Source organism: Ambystoma mexicanum, chromosome 6p (genome assembly GCF_040938575.1).
Source record: "Ambystoma mexicanum isolate Mex_15411 chromosome 6p, UKY_AmexF1_1, whole genome shotgun sequence".
Classification (NCBI taxonomy): domain Eukaryota; kingdom Metazoa; phylum Chordata; class Amphibia; order Caudata; family Ambystomatidae; genus Ambystoma; species Ambystoma mexicanum.
The window spans coordinates 162345787-162367468 of record NC_090935.1 but is presented as its reverse complement, the minus strand read 5'-3'; the positions used below and the strand labels follow the sequence as shown (position 1 = coordinate 162367468).

The 21682-nt window shown below is 44.2% G+C and overlaps 1 protein-coding gene across 2 annotated transcripts in view; it reads right to left on the bottom strand.

Moving 5' to 3' along the window:
• The window catches only part of KIAA1328 (KIAA1328 ortholog), a 1369495-nt gene that overhangs the window by 1219921 nt on the left and 127892 nt on the right, over positions 1–21682 (bottom strand). The window contains exons 3-4 of one of the 2 annotated variants that reach the window (XM_069626866.1): positions 16087–16122; positions 11678–11820 (exon numbers count right to left, since the gene is read on the bottom strand). In XM_069626866.1, the coding sequence (XP_069482967.1) occupies positions 11678–11820; positions 16087–16122 (179 nt within the window). The remainder of the gene's footprint in view (positions 1–11677; positions 11821–16086; positions 16123–21682) is intronic. The other variant, XM_069626867.1, reaches the window with a different exon arrangement.

Here is a 21682-nt window from a genome sequence, read left to right as displayed (position 1 = left end):
CAAGTGGTCATGGCTATTGGCTGCTTTGGAAGTATATGGTATGGGGCCCTGCTATATCAGGTGGGCCAGGATGTTGTATAGTGAGCCGCTTGCCAGGGTCCGAACTGGCGCGGTGATATCCGAAAGATGGCAACTTGGCAGAGGCACCAGACAAGGGTGCCCCTGGTCCCCGATGCTTTACATCTTGGCCCTGGTGCCTTTGGCAATATGCCTTAGGGCACAGTATGAGACGATTGGCATTGAGGTGGGAGGGGAACGACACTTGATATCCTTGTACGCGGACGATCTGTTGCTGTACTTACAATACCCAGAAGAAAATCTCTTATACATACTTGAAGTGATGGAAAGGTATGCAGAGTTGTCGGGCATCTCGGTGAACCCCCACAAGTCTGTCATATTCCCATTAGGTAGCTATAAGGGTATCCCTGCAGAAGGACTACCGGTGCTACAGGTACTGTGGGCAACAAGCTCTTTTCGCTATTTGGGCATAGATATATATCACACGGCGCAAGATGAACACAGACACAATAAGGAAGTAGCCGTCGAGAAAATCAGAAACAGCATGCAGTTCTGGGCAAGATTGCCCTTGGCGATGATGGGGCGAGGGGCTATGCTCAAGATGGTAGTTCTGCCCAGGCTTTTGCATTACTTTAGTAATATCCCATACATAATACCCAAGAAGTTTTTTAGTAAATTGAACAGCATGTGTAGGGATTTCTTGTGGCACGGTACCCGATATAGGGTGGCAGTCTGGAAACTGCAGAACTTTTATGAAAAAGGAGGTATTAGGCTGCCCCATTTTGAGGTTTATTATTTGGCGGGACAGTTGCAATATGTGGCTAAGTGGCTTTCCGATGAAGTGACCCCTGAGCACAGGGTGCTTGGGCAGGACTGTGCCCAGTTTTATTCGAAAGAAATGATCTGGCTTTCCGAAACTGAAATGAGGGGACGCCCTGCGATGTTGAAGCTTGGGCGGAAAATTTGGCGTAGGGCTTGTCGCCTAATGGAGGTCCCATACACGTGCCTCTCGCAGATACCGTTGGCTGCTTTGACAGGAGGGGATGATCAGCTAAGGGCGATTGTTAGGACCTACTGGGAATCGGTGGGGCTGGCAACGCTAGGCGATGTTTGGCAGGAGGGATCCATTAAGGAGTTTACAGAACTCAACGAAGAGGCGGGGCTACACACGGGGCAATATATCACATACATTAGATTGGTGCGAATGATTAAGAGCACCTGGCCAGAAACAGTTTTGATAGAAGAACCAGATGCAGTTTTGGAAGCGATGTATGATGTGTCTGAAGGGGGTCATGAGATCTCGAGACTGTATGAGATGGTGATGGCTAAGGTGGGTAAAGATTTGACGCATCTGAGACTGGACTGGGAGATGGAAGTGGGGGCCCCGATGGAGGACGGGATGTGGGAGCGGGCCCTGGGTTACCACAAAAAGGTATCTAGAAATGCCAGATTAAAACAAATTCAGCTGTATGTAACGCATAGGGCATACATGACCCCCTTGAGGATATCTAAGTTCCGAAACGCTGGCATACAAGTGTGTCCTAAATGTAACGTGGAAAACGCTGACATGACACATATGTATTTGTTGTGGCCGATTATTAGGTGCTACTGGAGTGATGTGGCGCAGAAACTGGCCGATAAAGGGGTTACTCTTGTCATAGACACGGCTTGGGCCTGCTTACTGGGCAGGTTTCCTAGGCCACGGAAACTCCAGCATATTGAGAAACTAAGAAACCTGGCGTATGTGCTTGCAAAACGTAGGATCGCCATGGGGTGGAAGAAATGCCACAAACCTAAGGTGGATGTATGGTGGAAGGACTTACAGAAATGGGCGGAGGCTGAAACGGTGGCATGGCAAGATGCGAGCAGCCCTGGCTGATGAGGGGGAGGTGGGCACCCTATTGGCCTGGAAAACGCTAATAACAGAATTGTTTGGAGTAATATCAAACCCAAAAGACTCCGAAGAGGACAAAACTCGGCCGCATGCGCCAAACACTGAAAGAGATGGACAAATAGGCTCACGGGGGGAGGGAAGGATAATGGGAGCAGTGACTACGATAACTTGATGTGTAATTGAACCATTATGATTATGCTGCTTGTTTGGTTTTCATTGTTTTGTTTGTATAAAATCAATAAAAGAAATTTAAAAAAAATAAAAAAATAAGGCAATTTCCTAGCAAGGTAAAAACTGTACAGGACTGGGCCACCCCTACTACTCAACCCCAAGAGAGAGCCTTTTTAGGTCTCAGAGGACTATAGGAACTTGATTGAGAACTATGGGTCCATAGCTTTTCCCTTGAATGAGATCTCCTCACCCAAATTCTCCAAGAAGGTCAGGTGGAATGAGGAGTACACTAAGGCATTTGAAGGACAGACCTAAGATTGGAGCTTGACAAAGGGCTTGCTTAAGAGTTCCTGACTACAACCAATCCTTTATTGTACAGACGGATGCTTCCAATACAGGTATAGGTGCAGTTCTGAGCCAGCTGGATGAGAATAGCAGGGAACACCCAATCTGCTTCATCAATAGGAAACTGAAGGAACTCGAGACAAGGTGGGCAACCATAGAACGTGAATGTTTTGCCATTGTGTGGTCTTTGAAGAAGTTTAGACCATACTTGTATGGATCTACTTTTGTGATTGAAACAGATGACCAACCCTTGAGATGGTTAATGCAGATGAAAGGGGAAAAGTCAAAATTGTTAAGATGGTTAATCAGCCTACAGGGGTTTGATTTTAATATTGAACACAGGTCAGGGTGTAATCATCAAAATGCTGATGGTCTCTCCAGAAAGTATGACCGACTGGAGTAAGGAGATACATGCAGGAGTGGATTAAATCCTCCTTTCCCTTAGTCTGGGGGCAGGGGGACAAGTGTTAAGGAGAATTCTCAGACATGTGCTAATTCCCTCCACCTTAGAGACCACCAGCAACTTTACTGGATTTTGAGGACTTGATTTTTTTAACCTAGAGAGAGCGAGACCCTTTTTTCCCACTCTCTCATGTATTTTAGTGTGATTTCTGAACTTGTGTTTCTTTTGGTTATGGAGCCTGACAAACTCCATAGGCATCAACTTTTACATTGTGTCACACAGCACCTTCAGTGCATTGGCACAGGGAGATCCTTCAGATTTCCCAAAGGTTTAAATACCTTCTCTGGGATAAACTACTTTTTCCCAGAGCAGTAATGTGAAATTGACTTTACTTACATTTGTAACTTTCTAGACCCAGCACACACTATTTTAGAATAAGGTGCTGGAGGGGTTACCTGGTATCCCCTTTGTCTAGCTTCTCATGTAACATTTGTATGTTACCCTTTCCTCACTGAATGGCTAGTGGTAGTGGTTTCGTTTTTTTAACTACTGTGGTGTGCATTTACCGCGGGCTGCGTTCGCGGCTGCCGTAAAGCACCCAAGGGTGCAATGTTTGTCAAAATGGACCAGCTCTTCTTTTTTTGCCATTTCTTTGTGGAAAGGTCCTTCTTGAGATTTTCTCTGCACGCCAAACCAGGTTTGGTCCCATTGTTCGCTTTGCCTTTGGCGGGATTCACGAGTGAAGCCCGGCTCTGGCTCCAGGGTGTCTGGGGTGGCCAGGAAGTGAGGGAGGTGCCTGAAATTCCCTGTGCTTAGTCTCCTAGGAGACCCAAATGCACTCTGTAGTTATTGGCCGGCTGACTGTCCGGCAAGGACAGCCACCCTGCTGGGTCACTGACAGCTAGGCTGGAATGAATGGGAGAGAACTGAATAAAAGGCAAGTCTTTTAGCTTGGCAGAGTCGACCACTGGACGAAGGAACCAAAGAAGAACTTGAAGGGGACACCTGCTGCAACTCCTAAACAGTTGGTTTGCCCTGTGAAGCCCTGCTGCTGTGCTGAAACTCCTAATTTGTATTGACAGAGAATCCCCTGCAAGGACGACTTCTCCCCTCGAATTGGTGGGACCAATCAACTACAAAGTAAGCCAAATGGACATCCTTCTCAGAGCTGGTTGAATTTCCACAGAGTTGCTGCTGGAAACCATATAGCCAGGGAAAGGAACACCAGATTGTGTGCGTTGCTTTTAAGCTGGCCTAGAGCTCCAGGAAGATCCTCCGGACTCCCAGGCTGCAGGACTGACCGAGCCTGAGCCCCCACAACAGAGTGCGGGACCCCAGAAGCAAGGACAGCCCATCTTGACAGCCAGGAACCACAGTGTTGCAATTTGCGGTAGACGCAAGGAGCTGAAACACTGAACAGCCACTGATTTGAGGATTGCCAATTGCGAGCGGTGACCATCCCATTGCAGTGCAGGAGTCCCCAGAAGTCCTCCCTCTTGTCTCCACAACTGATGCCCAGGAACAGCGAGATCTGCAGAGCTGCTCAGAAAAAGAAGTCATCTGCTGCACTTTTTCTTCAATACAAAGGTACTGTAAAAAGCCTGAGAGAACTTACCACTTGCAGTAGAGTTGCTTGCATCTTCTACTACTCACAAGTCTAACGGCTTGTGGCCCTACATTGATTCTTCTTTTTGTTCAAAGACTTCTAAAACATTGTGCAAAGACTTTTGAACTTACCTGCAAGAAGTGCTTCAGCTCATACTTTGCTCATTGACTTTGGTTAAGCTGTTCCACTGAATGACTCTTATTGGGGGATCTGAAAGTATTTGCCTGCTTAAGAATATTTGTGGTCTCTTGTATGTTCTAATAACCCTTTTCATCTGACATACTCTGAATTGATTCTAAATGCAACAGTGATATAGTAATGTCCCCAGGACCCTAGCTATTGAAGTCACCTGAGGGTGTAGGTTGTGTCTGTGGGCCATCCCAAAAGGGTACTTACTGATTTAGAGATATTAAGAGTGTGTATTTCATGAAGTATATTGGAGTGTTACTGTTATATTGCTCCCCTCTGAAGAAGGCTGACTCTGACTGATAAATTCATAATTGTTTATTCAAGAAACCTTGCGTCTAAGAGTTTATTTGGATACTTGTCCCTGTGAATCTCTGTGTAACTCCCCTACAACTCACATTGACTCCTCTTGAGATAAGTCTGGCTGCTCAACATGCTACCAAACCTGTGTAGTACAAGCTTATACCAAAGGTTGGGTTTCCTATTACCTGTAGTCAGGGTTGTTGTAGTGTTCCCAAAGGGTACTGCATACAATTGTCTGTTACGCTCACCTGGTACCCACGGGGGCGCCAAACGATACTGGATGGAGGTCTAAGCGCTATCCCGGACCTGCTTGGTTATGTGCCAGACATTGGGTAGCGCCTATAACAGGAGAATGGAGGGTTAAGATACTGATTCTGTGATGGGTGGACTCCCACCTCCCTCTGGTCCAAATCTCTTCCTTTGAGGTTATTGCTCATCTTAGGTTTTTGTGCATTGAACTCTCCGTCCCGCGTCTCTGTGCAGGGGGGGCGTCATTGGTGCGGGCGTTCCATGGACCTAGTTGCTTCACTGGTCCGTGTGCCCTTATGTCGGGTCCAGACCGGCTGTTACTCCGACTCTGCTTGCTGTCTTCCAGGTGAGTTATAATTTCCTTTCCGTCTTTATTCTGTCTCTTTTTTTCCCTCCGTTTTCTCTGTCTTCTCGGTGTCTTGCTCCACTACGCTGTTCCCTAACAATGTCTCTTTGTTTTCACAGGGATGGTTGCGATCTCGGAGTTGCCGCACCGATGGCGAAGACCACAGTGAGTTATTGATGCGTTGAGCGCTGCGCTGTTTATTGGTGTTAATTGCTAACCTGTGTTCTCTTCTCTTCTTTGTACAGGTTGCGGTGATGTTCCGGAGTTATGAGCGATCGAAGTGCTGCTTGCCCAGGTCAGTGCTTTGTTAATGCTGACCTTGTTCCTTCTCCCTTGCAGGTTGCGGTGAAACCATGAGATGGGCGATGTAAGAGAAGCGCAGGGTGCTGCCAGGACTCGCTGCTTGCACAGGTAAGAATTGTTATTAATGCTGTCCTCGTTTCTTTACCTTTGCAGGTTATTAATTGAATTCGGATCTAGGGCTTCAGGAACGGGCCGCCGAAGAAGCAGAGGAACAGGAGCTGGACACGGTGAGCATTATGCTGCAGGAGTGCAGAATAACGTGAAGCATGTTCTGCTGTTCGGGTGTGGTTTAAATAGCCCAGGTCAAGTAGTTCCAGGTCAAGTAGTTCCAGGCCCAGCCACACCCAAAACACTAGACTGCATGGCTTGGTTCTAAAGAACTGAGCTGTGTAATAGGCCTCCATGGTGGATTAAGGTCCGAAACTGGTATTGCTTTATTCCTGATAATAAGCCTGGAGCAAAAGGCGCAAGGACTGAATCCATGTACGTTTCTGATGGAGTTTTAAGGCCCTTGGGGCTCTTGGGGACAGTGTGAAGGGCTTTAGCCCCACTGCTGCCAGGGGGCTGTTATACCTGAGGGGGTCAGGGGCATGGATTGTGACAGCGTGCCTAATAGTTGGTATGCCTTGGACGCCCAGGTTTACATTTTGCATACTGTCTACACACGACTCGGAATGTGGAAAAACCTAATACTGATTATTGAAAACTATGTACAACATTCGAGAATTGCAAGATCCACAGGTATACAATATTATCATTTGTGTAGATGATTTTTACTCTTCATCATATCTCTATTGGAGCTTTATTCTAAGCCTTGAAAAAGACCACTTTTGGGAAGAAATATGTTGTGGTTGTAATTAGTTAGCTGCAGGCTAACATGAAATGCTAAATATTACAGGAATAGATATATAAATGCTTATATTTCCAGCTTTGATTAATAGTTCATTTCAATCCTTAATTGGATGTTAATATATTATATATGCGAGTATGAAAGGTGTTCTGTAACATTTGGACAGTTAATTATTCTCTCAGGATTATAGAATTAAGTTCAACAGGTGCGTGCAAGTATATCTTAGCTAAATTTGCATGCATTTTACTTTTTAACGTTGAACAGCATCACACCCCAGCCCTGACACCTGCAGCACTCTCAAAGTACTGTTTAGTCTTAAATGCGCAAGCTACCACTAGTGAGCGCCCACTGGCTCATTGCACAAGTGGGGGCAGGTTGCTCACAGCTTCGTGAATGTAGATTGGCTACAGCATAATGACAGAGAATCCAATTCTGTCTGGCCTATTTAGGCACAGTTAGGTGAAGCAGCATAGAGATGTGTTCAAGTCCACCGGGTAATGTCTGTGTATTGTTGCAATTCCTACTGAAACCTTTCTTTCCAAAGGCACGAAGTTTAACCAGCATAACCTCTGCACTACAATCTTTTTAGTGGGCATTTGCACAATCCCCTACTACTACTCTGGCGAACTGTTTGGTATTAAATGCCTGTTTTTGCCCCTAAAGAAACAGACAAGGAAAGGCAAAGAACTCCAAGTTGTACTATGCTCTGAATTTCTGGCTCTTTGTATAGGTTGCTGTACAGATTTCCCTGCTTACCAGTTTGTCAATGTAGGTATATCTGATATGCTAGTCCACGGACCACAATGCTGCATTAATGGATTTATTAATGGACTTTGTTGCAATGCAGAGTACATTTTTCAATCTTTTTGTTCCATTGGGGATGTTAATGTCCATTGCGGTTATCCGTCATGCCCCCATTTGTACTATAAATCAATTTTGTATTACCTTAGAGTTGGCACAAGCCTGCCCAGCCCTTTACCAAGCTAAAGTTAGTACCTTTGCTTTGGTGATGAGCCACATATGTTATGCCATCTCCGTTTCCACTCAGCAAGTCTATTAGTCTGATCAGACCAGTCATTCGGTTTTTCAGTTCTCGTCCTTAAAAATAATTATGACTGCTTAAGAAACCATTATCAGAGAAACATGCGTGTGACATCTCTGAAACAGTATCCTGAGTTTCCCCCGATTGTGTCCTCTTTCTGAGATTATTGTAAACAATGAAATTAATAAATTATGTAAAAGCACATACCTGTTGCACTTCGTGTGCTTTCACTTTAGACCTAGACCTCTTTTGTTGTCTCTTTCCCTGAATTCGGATGAAAACTGCCTGTTACTAACACTGCAGTGTCCTTTTCATCACAAGCACATTACGGATGCCAAAAACACGCATTTTGCTCATGTAATTAAGTCAGAATATAGAAAATTTACAACACTATTCTCTATTGGGAAAACCATTACACAATCATATTTCCGTCGCTCAACTAGAAGGTTGATTTCAGATATTTCAAGCGTTTGTCAAAAGTCTTGCGGTCAGGTTTTAGGAAAAGGTGGTACTTGTGCATCTGAATTGTTTAACTGGCAACTGTGGCAAATAAACAGCCATGCCGTGGGTGTTGGACGACATTACTGGATGCAAGTTTATTTGTCTCACTAGAGCTCCCTATGCATTTGGCTGTGGAGCACCCCTGTGCTTCATTTTCCATCACACATGCAAAGTGGAAGCATCCTCTGCCGATTCTGATCCTTCATGAGCAATCATTCTTGCTCTGCCATACAGAACAGCTGAGGGGGACTATTCTTATGTCCATGTCGTTTAACCTATACATAGAGCCTTTGAGCGATCTGGTGGCCAGTAGTGGTGTTGCAATGCATCACTATGTAGAAAACATGCTGTTTTACCTTCAGATGATATCCATACACAATACTCTGTCCCTCAATAACTGGCTAAATAGGATTGAGAAGTAGGCCTTCTTACTGTCTCACATTAAAACACATCAAGAACTAAGGTTCTTCTTTTTGCACCTTAGATTTCACACTAGAACCTTTGGTTAAATGTGGATTCAGTCCCGGGTGCCCCTTCACATTGCAAAATCTCTGGGGTTTCTATTAGACTCTTCCCTTTCTTTGATTTTTCATGGCGGTTCATTGTTGAAGAGTGTAAACCTATTGTTTATTAAAATACATTTCTGTGCCCCTGATGGGATTCTTGCCTAGGGCCACTGGGTGAAAAATCCACAGCATGGTTATCACTTAAAATGCCTATATTTCATCACGTCGTCACATCTCCCCAGCTAAGAGATCCCTCCATAGATTACCTGGGCCTAAGTGGTGCAATTTAAATCCCTCTGCCTAGTCTATAAAACATTATATGGTCCCACAGTCATTGCACACTTGTTTTTTAAGAGTTATCGCCCAGTTCAAAATCAAATTTTCGTTCCATGTCATTCTGCAGGTCCCTTTCTACAGAAGAGAATAGATAGGATGTAAATACAAGTCTGTTGCACCTTCAGACCCAATGCATTTGATAGCCATCGCAATTCAATTGAAAGTTGTAAACTGGGAACATATATTGGTTTGCAAAAGACTGAGGAATGTTTTTCTTTCCTTATACATCCATTGTTATCACCGGATTGCCACTTTTGCCTGTATATTCCAGCTTTATGCATTTTTTATTTTATTGGAAGTACAGTGCAGGGTGATATTTTACATGGACAGCAGACATTTTTGAGTCTTCCTGCTTGCTGCCCGATGGCCCTCATTACACAGCCAGGCTAGTGTGTTGGCCATGAAATTTATCACACCACTCATACCAAGACAAATTCACTTGTTACCCTTCAGACTTGGCATCCAGTTTAAGGTTGTCTAGCGCATAAGGCAAAGCATTCACCTAGTTAAATGGCATTGCTGGCTGGTTATCTCAGGCAGTCTTAGGGGAGTTTTTACTGCTTCAGAATGGAGGGTTAAGATTTTCATCTGGCCCACACTTTTAAAAGTTATTTTATAGGAACTGCTGAAGTGTACTACCAAAGTGCCCCTTTCATTGCTCTGTAACAGTGCAGCAATTTGCGTTCTTTTTGTAAATCTTTAAATATGTTAGGATTGCAAGAACCGAGGTTGTTCAGCCCATTTCCTATTATTCTTATCTAGTTTTATTGCTGGAAATGTACTTTTTAGGTTTTATCTTGTGCATTGCACTATAGTAGTCTTAAATCTGTTGCACCGCTGTGCCTTGTGCACAATTTACAGACCTTTAAAATCACTAGTATACAGAGCTGGCTGACCGAAAGAGCTTTTGGCAAGTTTGCTGGTTGTCGGCTGGATTGGAAGTGTTGAACATTGCTGCTAGTTGATGGACGTTTGAGTTTGCTCATTTCTCCACCCTTGTTAAACCTTGGATTTGTGGTGTGTTGCATCAATATCTGGTCAGTATATGCTTGGAAAGTGTGGTGCTATGTGTTCAGTCTTCTTTCGGCTTCTTTCCCATGCAGTGTAGGATGGCCATGAATGTCTGAGTGCAGGTTTCTCAGAGTACATCCATTAGTCGTTGTGCTTGCAGGTTCTTCTATTGTATGAAGAAGAGGATGTATGGAAGGCAGGAAGCAAGGACACACACTGGGCCTCTTCTGGATCAGTCTGATCTTTGTGAGGCTATCCCCGAATATGTGTCGGGTTCTACCAGGTATTTCGGCTTCTCGATTTGACCCCTTATAAGTAAGATGTACAGAGACTTGGTGGTGCACCTGCTAATTATGCCAGTCAGGACTCCTGTATCTACTTGCCCAAGCATCTTCCCATTTTCAGCCTGGCATTTGAATTCACACCACCTGTTACTTCTAACCACCCTACTATACAGGTGCTTCACATCTCTGCACGTGGGAATCCCTTCACTCCTGGGATTGTTGCCTTCGTTGGCTCCTGAAAGTTATGAGGATCTTCCCCCTTCCATCACTAGTTGTTCTTTGATCTTATCATTTGCTTTTCAGATTGCTCTGAAGTCGTCTGGTCATTATTGCTTAGTCCTTGCTTCTTCTACCTATTTAGGCCTGGCTAGCCTGGGAATCTGAGTAGTAGAGTTTTTCTTGTGACCTTTGGAACTTTGACTGACCCTTTTGCCTATGCATGCTTGGCCTATTCTTAGCTACTCTTGCCGACTCCTGTTTCCAGAACGTTTTGCTGTAGCTTGCACTCCATGGCTAGATTATCAGATCAGACTTCTACTATTTGGCCAAAAAAGTGTTTCTTCGTCTGTATATATAGGTGTTCAACGTGTGCTGTCTGTGCTCTTCCCAACAAGATAAGTCTGTTCTTTGCATCCATCAAGGGTCTCTCCTTTTGGTTCACTATCCACCACAGACCATCCCCAATGAGAGACTGCATTACTACAGTTGTAATTATCCCAGTAGGTCCTCAACTTGAACAAGAGAGATATTGTCCCTTCTGCATCGAGTCTCACAAGTCTTTGTATGCAACCAATGACACACACTACTGTGCCATGTGCATGATAGAAGCACTAAGTAAGGACTTGTTGAAAGAGACAGATGCACACATGCACAGACTTCCAAGCTTTACTTAAAGGGATTTGAGGAACTTTTCTAACCACATTGTGGCTGCCATTTTGCCAAGAGTCCCTAATGTAGTTTCTTTATAATGAAAGACAAACTGAGAAGTAATAAAACAGGAATCTCTTCTCCAAAAGTATACAGCACATTCAGTTTCATATGAAAGGTCACTGCAGAGTCCAGTTCCAAACATCTGTGTAACTTGCAGATGACACGTTCAAAACTAAGCATGGCTGATCCTGCCTTTCTCTCATTCAATAAATATTGATCACCAAGAGCCAATTCAGGTTGTAATGTGTGGAATAAATGAATGAGTGCTATTATATTAAACTTTCAGAATGAATGGTCCAACTAAGGCTAATTGTACAACACTGTCTGCAGCCGCCTGTCTTAGTAAGAAGGCATACTTTGCAAAGAGAAGTGACATAGGATTGATCAGATTACCTGCTGTTCTTCACTGCCATTTTTTGGCAGATTCTTTTGAGCAGAGGGAGCAGAGGTGGCCATGGGCATCTTCAGCTTGCCTTCCTCAGTGACCCGATTCTTAAACTTGGATACCAGTCTTAAATTTCCTTCTTGTGAAACTCCTTTATTTTGTAAAAACAAAACAGACCAAAATGGCATTTAAAGGGGAATGCTCTCAGAAGACTATTCAAGCAATTGGGCTGTCCTAGCACTTCAGACACAAACAAATTGCATAGAAACTTCATTGCCTACAACACATAAACTGCATATATATTAAAACCATCAATTTCAATGCCAACGAGGACCTATAGATGGAAAATGTAGCTGCAAGTTAAGCCAAATGTGGATCCTTACAAATTCAGCTGCTTAATATGCAACCATTTGTACTGTGGCAAGACAACACCATTCATATTTTGCCTAAACATTTCAGAAAGAATTTAAAAGGTCTTAAAAACCCAAATGACAAATTTAACTAGCGCACAAAACACAGTTTCAGAAAACAGCATATGAACATAAAAATATATGTTTAATAGAATAACCTGCAGGACAGGAATTGGGTGGGTGGAAAGGGAACTTTTAAATTAGAAATAAAGAAAACATTCAAGAGTGTTCATCATGGTAATGATCCTTAGGTTAAGCAGTGGGGTACCACAAATGCAGGTGAATGAGCAATGATGTGTCTCGTAAGAGGCTAAGGATGGTGAAATAGTGGAAGGCTTGAAATCGGTAGGAGGCAACAAAGCAAGTCAAGGCAGGTGGCTTGGTCAGAGTAGGATGGGTCATAGACATGGACTTACTTAAAGACCGGGGTCAGGATTTGAAGGGACTCTAGTAGGCCCCTAGGGTTTGCATGCTCAGTTCAAGTTTGCAGATGTGAACCTTCAACAGAGTAGCAATTTGGGACCATTAATGAATTGATCTGGATTTCAGTATAAGGTGTGGGTGTTGAACAGGTTTGAGCAAAGTGCACAAGTGGTCTTGGTGATGAGTGAGGAGGGATTCATCATCTCACTGTCAAAGTGAATTCCCAATGCCAGATTCAGGGGAACGCAAAGATGGAAAGGGGGTTGAGGGGTAGAAGCCAACAGTAATGTCTTGCTGAAGGAGGAAGCCAGAGATCTGGCCCAGGCCAGAGTTTGTGCATTTAGAATGAGAAGAATAGGTTAGGATAGGATAGGTGGAGTAGAGTGAAAAAAGAACTCATACCGCTGTGACAAATCACCTTCTGAGGCACCAGTGGTTCAGAGATGAATATCAGTTTCTAAACCATCAATCAGCCCCACACCTCCAGTACACCAGAAGGGATCCGAACAGATTGTAACGCACGTCAATTATAAATCTCCTCATCCAATTTTGGTAACATGGACGGAATGGCAGGCCATCTCAAGGTCGTGGATTGTTGGTAGGTTGAAACACAGCGAAAATACAATTATTACCCAATGATTAATGGGACTGTCCAGTCAAGGTTGTATAAAAATATCTACTTTATTATTATTACAACAGACTGTTCTAGCACACTACAAAACACAATCCACCCTGTTTAGGAACAGAGAGGACAGACAGTTTCATGAAGGAAAGGGATGCACTATGCATACTGACAGGAGGGTAGTCGGTAAAGCAATCTGTCTTAACTGTTCAAGGTTATTTGGTTTCAGCACCAAGGGAGCAAGGGGTCGTAAATGTCATCAGGGGCATTCAGAGAAGGACCAGGGGGACAGAACCACAATGTACATGGTGCTTGATATGATCCTGATGCTCGACAGCATTGAGTCGATTCCAGGACACTTTGCAGCTCCTGTGACAGAGTTCAAGATGGAAGACAGCTGCGGGTATCAGGTGGCTGGCAGTTCGGCAAGCGAGACTGGACGAACAGCTGCAGGCTGGCCTACACGGCAGCTCAGGGTCAAGAATCGTCTCTGTGCTGGTTGGCTGATCTGGAACATTGGTCGAGGTGTCTCGGACTGCTTTTGTGACTGCAGCGTGACAACAGTCAGTGGTGCAGCCGGTAGCAGTTCGACGGCTCGATTGTCTCGAAAATGTCCTAATTAGATGGACACTGGATGATGCTTGTTGTGGCACTCCTCCAAGCTTCTTCGCAGGGCTCATGTTTTCCTTTAAGGCGGATGGCCCAAAGCTGAGGAGAGTGTGCAGGCAATGGCCTTGTCCTTTGTTCAGAGACACTTCCCACCTAGCAATCTTACTGGCAGAACCTAGCAGGGCACGCTGTGTGCTGGCTGGGTACCAGTTCTGGAGCTGCTAGATGGGTCCTCTAAGTCCGATATCTCCCTTTGTTCCCCGGGAGATGTTTAGGGGAGGGAAATGCTTCCCTCCTGGAATTCCTGGCCTTCCTTCACTGGCGTAAGTTGTAATTCAGACTATACCTTCAGCCAGGGTTCAAATGGATCCTTCTTACTCCTTTCAAAGTCGTCGGATGATCTAAGTGAGGGGCACAGCCCTCTTTTAAAGCCAAATAGGATCCAGTGATTGGCGCAGGCTAAGCCTACATTAATGAACCAATCATCCTGGGTCCCAACCAACAATCTTCTTTTATGCATGAGGTCATAACCACAGTGCTTTGTAACAGGAAAGGTCTGCTGTGGATCGAAGTGTCTCTCTGGTTAATTGAGCTCTCTATCGCTCCTGATCAAAGCACAGGTCTCCCTTGAAGTTTGTGGGCGAGAACACACTTTGTATCTCCATCAATTCACAAACGAATTCCCTCTGAAAGGAGGGGGGGGAGAGGGGTCTCCCTACAGGGGTTTTCTACTGTAAACAGTTGTCCCAGACATTCCATTCACTTCCCTTCACACAGAGGGGTGTGGGGTAGCTTCTAGTTGGCACATTGCATATCAAAGAGGTGTTGGGGTTTTGAGGTGTTGGGATTTCCTGTCCCCTTTTGTCAGGTTTGTGACCAGGCCTCATTGCAGGCCTGTTTTCATTTAACTGCCATCAGTATGTGCTGCCACCACACAGAACTTTAACAGATCAGGGCCTTTGATATTTTAATTAGGCTGGCCATGGCCAAAGGAAGGTGTTTCCTTCCCCCTTCAAAGATGCTTTCATGTACCCGTTGCTGTCACATTCCAGGGTTGCATGTGATGTATCCCAATCTCAAAACGAATGAAATTTCAACGAATACAAAACTAATATCAAAATAACGAATTTCTTAGCCCCACACATTTTTGAGGTTGATCTCCCATCATTCTTTTTAATGACAAAACTTCAAAAATCCCAGGCGAGCGCACACTCCCTGTACAGATGGTCGAAATCCTCACAAACGGTTGTCTGAAGGAACATTGATAGGAAGTAAAGAGAGAGTTTCTGAGATGAGGCTGTGCAGGGTCAATGAGAGGTAGGACCGCTGGGAGAGAGCAGAGACAGGAGATATCCATGCCAGACACTGACCGGGCAATATTTTGTCATGCAGTATTGAGGATGACAGATAGGCTAGAATGAGGCCAGAGCGGCGGGCATGATGCGCAGTGGAAAATACAAAAAGGGCTCTTTTAGTAGAGTGCATTTCTTTTGGAAACCTGGCAAAAAGAACTCAATATAGCTAAACATATATCTTTGAGTAAAGGGTCAAAATGTCTGCTATTTGAACACCTATCAAGAATCTATCCAGACCACAGGAAGAAGGGCACGTTTTATCAATCAAATACAATTTTAGTTAAGGTTTTAGCAAAGGCATGGCAGATAAACACACAGGAGCGCCACTCTGATACAATATCCAAACTAAAAGGGTTAGCTGAGGCTCCAACTCAGAGAGGCATTGCAAAAATACATCTGTGCAATAGACGTACAGAGTATCAAATTGTGATTGCAACCATTCCCCTTCAAGGGAGAGTAATTGCAAAGTTAGAAAGACTAGTAGAATAGGTAGGTGCTCCAATCTCTGCTGTTGCATATTGGTATTGGAGTACGTTTGTGCTCGCAATCCGCAGGTGCAATGTATGGAAACATCAATCATGAAGACTAGATCTGATGGACACCATGGGGACTACATAACCCACAATGCCGTTCCTCTTTCAAACTAGCCCTTAATGATTATTTTCAACTTTCACACTGTTGGGTCAATAAGAAAAATCTCTTGTCTAGTGGCCAAAGATTCTGAGCATGTAATAAAACCACTACAAAAAAAGTATACATTTATCTTGGTCTTGCTCTCTCTCCTCGTGGAAGTTCTGCTTTCAGCCACAGGGTTGACAAGCATATGTTTATGCAGTGAGCATTGTAGAAACTACTTTCCATACTTAATATTTCTAAAACATTCCACACATTCTACCTGACTAATATGTGAAAATATTGAGATGATAATGGTTACATCACATCAAAGTTAATTACATCTCATGTTCTAATAATTCCAAATGTTTTATAAGAAGCCTTACCTGGGATAAACACCAAACGCTGCTCTTCATCAGATGCTAGGTGATACAGTTAAAGAAATCTTTATATGTTTTTTCCCACTTTGTTTTTATTGAGCATTTTATCATAAGACACCCAATACTGTGGTACAAAATGTTCGAACCGCAGGTAACATACCTTTCATTAATCCCCAAACACCACCCTCCCCCCTCTTTAACACTACCAAGCCCAACAGGTTGTTGGGGATAAGTAACACCAAAGTAATGAGACCAAATATTCGATCATAACTGACGTGATGGGTTCAATAAACAATGCTAAAGCAAATAAAGGTTTCCTAGGCTCAGTGAAACAAGCGGGTCTTACCAGAGCAGATTATTAAAATCTCAAGGACGCTGCATCCTTCATTCAAAAGGACCACATTCCAGTTCAACAAAAAGGAGTCCATGTTGTTATGGGTTATTGATGAAAGGTTCTCATATGTAAAGATAGCCCATAACTTGGTGAGCCACTCTGTCTTGCACGGGGCATTAGATTGCTTCCATTTCTGGAGAAGTTCGAGGGGATGTAGGGAGGGGGAGATGCCCACAATATCTTTAATACAACTCAAAAGCTCCGTTCAATAGATCTGGATGGACGGACATTCCCACCACATGTGATACCAAGTTCCCCGCTGGGCACACTCCCTAGGGTAGAGAGGGGATGTCCCTGTGAACATCTTTGAGAGCCTAGCAGGGGGGGGGGGGGAGTGCCAGACATGAAGAACCTTAAAGTTGTGCTCCATAGCCAAGGTATAAAGGGAACACAACACGAGAACCCTGTAAACTGCCCCCCAGGTCGCCTCATCCAGTATCGTCCCCAATTTTTCCTCCCAGAAGTGTTTGAAATGTTGCCTACCTTCTAGATTTGCTGTGATCAGAACTTTGTAAATCCTAGACAGTGACCCCTTCCTCATAGTGGATTCTGCAATTATTTTTTCAAAAGGTTTGTGGGGCCGAGCAAGCTCAGCACACCATTTGGGGTTAGTAAGAATCCCTTTAAGGTGGAAGTATTCAAAGATTGTGAGCGCTCTCTCCCCCATGATTTCAACTAACTGGTCACATTCAATTAAGGCGTTTTGGCGAAATAGTTGGACGGCCTTCTCCAGACCCATATCTGACCATGAATGTGCGTTGCGTGGACCCTTTTTACCCAGGTCAAGAGGGGGGGGGGGCACAAGGAGGATGAGGGGGAAGGCCAGGAGGATAGGATCCTATTTTATCACTCCTCCATGAGGCCCCAAAGCAGTGCTAAAGTTGGGTGAGTTTTGAGGTGATCGGGAAGGTCTTTAATCGGGGTCCAGGGGAGGTCCCATACTTTCCTAAGGTGTGTGTGTGGGTGTCCTTCATATATGTCCAATAGGTGCCTATCTCATCTTTCATGTGTTCCAACATTACCCTAAGCTGGGCTGCCTTGTAGTATTGCTGAAAGTCCGGGAGACCAAATCCCCCAAAGGATTTTGGGAGAGTCAAGGTCGCAACCTTTGGTCTTTTCCCATTCCAAATAAATTGTTGGACCAGGCCGTGCAGGGTCGAGAAAAAAATTCTCGGATTATGGTGGGGAGGGCCGATAAAAGGTAGCGCAGACGGGGGAAAATATTCATTTTGATCGAAACCATACAGCCAAACCATGAAAGAGTCAGAGGGGTCCAGCGTAAGAGGTCTACTTTTATCTTGGCAAGGGCCAGGGAGAAATGCAACTCAAAGAGGGCTCCCAGGTCCCTAGGGAGGAGGATTCCTAGGTATGGGGAGGCCTTATGTTTGTATGTTTTTGTTTGTTTTATTTGTAGCGCACCAGACCCGAGGGTATCAGGGCACATTGCATAAGATAATTCACAGCTTGGTGACGCATAAGGGTAATACAATACATAAGAAAGATACTGAGCAGAAAAAATGTACAGTCAAGGCAAATCGAATAAGAGCAGAGACAAGGCATAGTCCTAGCAGAGGGCATATACAGAAGACAAAAGCAGGGGACAGTCAGCAATATAACTAATAAATAAAAATATTTACATAACGGCAGAGCGAGTTAGTGCTAGGTGGCATATGAATAGGCCTAGATGTCAGCGTCTTTGAGCCATCTTATTATGTTGTGACGGTTTGGGTACGATTGATTTGCCCTAGTGGATTGGCTAGGGAGTTCCACAATTGGGCTGCCTTGACCGGGAAGCTACTGCCCCCCACTCTAGATAGCTTAAATCTAGGGACTGAGAGGCGGTTAATATTGGATAATCTGGTAGTTCTATTCGAGGATTTCATGGTCAGTCTATCTGACAGGTAGCCAGCCGGGAGCCGCATTGTTCAGGCATTTGTATGCGAGTGAGGCGACTTTTAGTTTGATTTTATCATCTGTTGAAAGCCAGTTATTGGCTCTTCTGGTCTCAGAGATATGTTCTCTCCTGGAAAGTCCCAATGCTGCTCTGAGGGCATTATTTTGAAGGAATTGGATTTTCTTAATAGTTTGTTTATTCATCCCTAAGCACAGCGCGTTACAGTAATCAAGCTTAGCTAAAATAAGCACCCTAGCAAGGGCAACACAGCCGTCGTTAGACAGGAAGGGTTTTCCTGCTCTAATCAGTGCAGGTATATGCCGTGCCTGAGGCTACGGCAATGACCTGCTTGTTGAAAGATAGGGTTCAGTGCAGATAGAAACCCAATGTTTTTACCTCCTTGGTGACGGTAATGTTATTGTTGTCAATATTGAAGGCAGAGTATTTGGGGCTCAATTTTTTAAGGGTTGTGGTCGTGCCCAGGATAATGATCTCAGTCTTGTCATCATTCAGGCATAGTCCATGATTGGCCATCCATGCCTGGATGATGTGATAAACCCTATTCACCAAGGCCAAATCTTTGTCATAATCCCCAGTAAGTGGTAAGAGGATCTGAGTATCATCTGTGTAGTTAGTGTAGGTGATACCAAGATGATCCAGATCATCGAAAAGGGGCTTAGTGAAAATATTATATAGGGTAGGTGAGACACAGGATCCCTGGGGCACTCCGCAAGTGATGGTGATTGGGTCTGCTGCAGCAGTAGGCGAGAAGACTCATGGTCCGATTGCTGAGAAAGGATTGAATCCACGCTATGGCTTCATCTGAGAAGTGCGCGGCAGTATCCAGGTGGCTGCATAAGAGTCTGTGGTCCACAAGGTCAAATGCTGCCGATAAATCCAGTAGAAGTAAAAGGGCTGAAGTCCCTTTGTCTCAGAGTTGATCAATCTGAGCCTTCAGGTCTATTAGAGCTGTTTCGGTCCCGTGCCAAGGCCGAAAGCCGGACTGCCGTGCTCCAAGTAGGTTAGATTCCAGATGCTTTTGAATTTGTGAATTTGTGAATAGGCCATTTTGTCTATGATTTTCAAGAGAAAAGGCACTGTTGTAATCAGACAGTAATTGGTAGGTATCAAAGGGGCCAATGTCTGCTTTTTCAGTAGAGGGAGCACCCATGACTCCTTGATGTTGGATGGGATAATGCCAGATGTGAATGAAGCGTTAATGAGTTTCGTAATGAAGGGGGGCAGGTCTCTGGCTGCATCCTTTAAGAGGTGCTAAGGGCATTGGTCACCCTGACAGTTCGAAGGTTTGAGCGATATGATTTTTCAGTTTCAATTATGGTGACTTTAGAGAACTTAAAGCGGAGCGGGTCAGCAATGTTGTTAGGGGGAGCAGAGGCAGTTGTGGGGGTAGTGGTACTAGTTAATTAAGCTTTTTTCTTAGCAATTTTTGTTTATAAGGTTGTAACGTTGTTAGCTAGTGCTTGCTGTATATTAGTGCACCAAGATTTGTCTTTTATACAGTTGTCCGGGACTGGGATGGGGGCTTGAAGCTCTTTCAGTAGGACGAAGAGCTCGTTCATGCTTGATTTGGACTGTGCTATTCTGTAGTTATAAGTTTCACGTTTAGCTAGGAGTATTTCACTTTTATAGAGGGCAGTTATGGTACTGCGGTTCGTCTTGTTTTCCTCCGATGGTCGTAATCTCCAAGATGTCTCACATTGTCTTTTTTTTATTCATAATTTTTTCAAGTGTGGAGTGTACCATGAATTGAGGTGGGCTTTGGCTTTACTTTGTCTCATTTTAAGTGGTGCTATTGAGACAAGTGAGGTGGACATGACTTGATTATAGTCCTTGACCAATGCGTCAGGTCCCAGATTTTCAGGGAGCGCATTGAGTGTAGGGAGGATGAGAGGGAGTAGATTTTCATTAGTAATATTCTTTTTATTCCTTGTGGGAATAGGTGGAGCTAGCGATATAGGCATGGAGATAGGTTTTTCAGTTGCTAAGGAGAAGGTTACAAGGTGATGATGGCCTGTCCAAATCTGAGGTGATATGGATGAAATTGAGGCATTGCAATTGTGGTCTGCCACCCAATCGAGTGTTCTTCCTTTGTTGTGAGAAGGGTGAAGCACTCTCTGAGTGAAGCAAAGAATTGTTAGGATATTGGCCACACTAGCCACATGGAACTCTTTAGGGTCATTGTAGCCTAGGTTCAAGTACACTAGTAGTAGGACTTGGGAAGAGTTGTTTGAATTATTAGATAATATATTGGAGATATCTTCTTCAAAAGTACTGATAAGGCCTGGAAGTCTGTATATCAGATGGATTGTGAGTGTCTGCGCGTTGTTTATATTAAGTTTGGCTGTGAGATTCTCACATGATTTAATGTCAAGGGGTGGCGCTAGTCTGAGAGGAAGATTATCTTTTGCGATAAGGGCAATGCCTCCCCCTCGTGTTTCAGTTCTATCAGATCTTATGATCGTGTGGCCATTAGGGATAGCCAGTGAGAGTGCTGGTCCTGCAGCGGCATGTAGCCATGATTCGTTGATCGCTAGGAAGACAAGGTATTCAGACTGTATGAGGTCAGATCTCTCGGTTGCATGGGCGACCAGTGATCTGGCGTTTATTAGAGCACCTTTGAGGTTAGGGATGACTGGTACTGAAGCAAATGGGACTTCTGTACTTTGGGACTTGGAGGTAGTGTAATTGAATGACGCATAGGCTGGAAGAGAATTATGGTGTCTTTTTCCTCTAATCTTAGGGGTAACGTAGTGTAGGTTGGCTCTCTTCTTAGGAATAGTAAGGGTTCTTGCTAAAGGTTCAAATATTTTGGGTAGTCTCAAGCGGAGTCTGTCGTTTCGTGCAGTGATGTTGCATGGCTGGGAGTCATACATAGGCAATAGCTGAGAGGCCATGATGGGTTTGTTTAATCAGGCTATTTGAATAAATAGGTGACTGGGCCATTATACCATTGAGGATGATATATTGTTGGAAACCTAGGGGATTTGTCAATATACAAGCAATGGCTATTAATATAGCGAGGGATAACAAGAGGCTCCTTAGTCTGGGCATTTTAGATGTTGGAACTCCAATTTGTTTGAAATTGACTCTCAACAGGCCAATTCCAATGCACACAAGGTGGGCTAATTTCACATGAAAATGAGCTAATTCAGTTGTGTGTACAATAAAATCGTTCACGATTGCGCAAGATATTCTGGAAGTAAATTTACACAAGATAGGCTAATTCCAGTGCACACCAAATAGGCTAGTTTTACATGAAAAATAGGCTGGTTCAAACATATGCAAAATAGGCT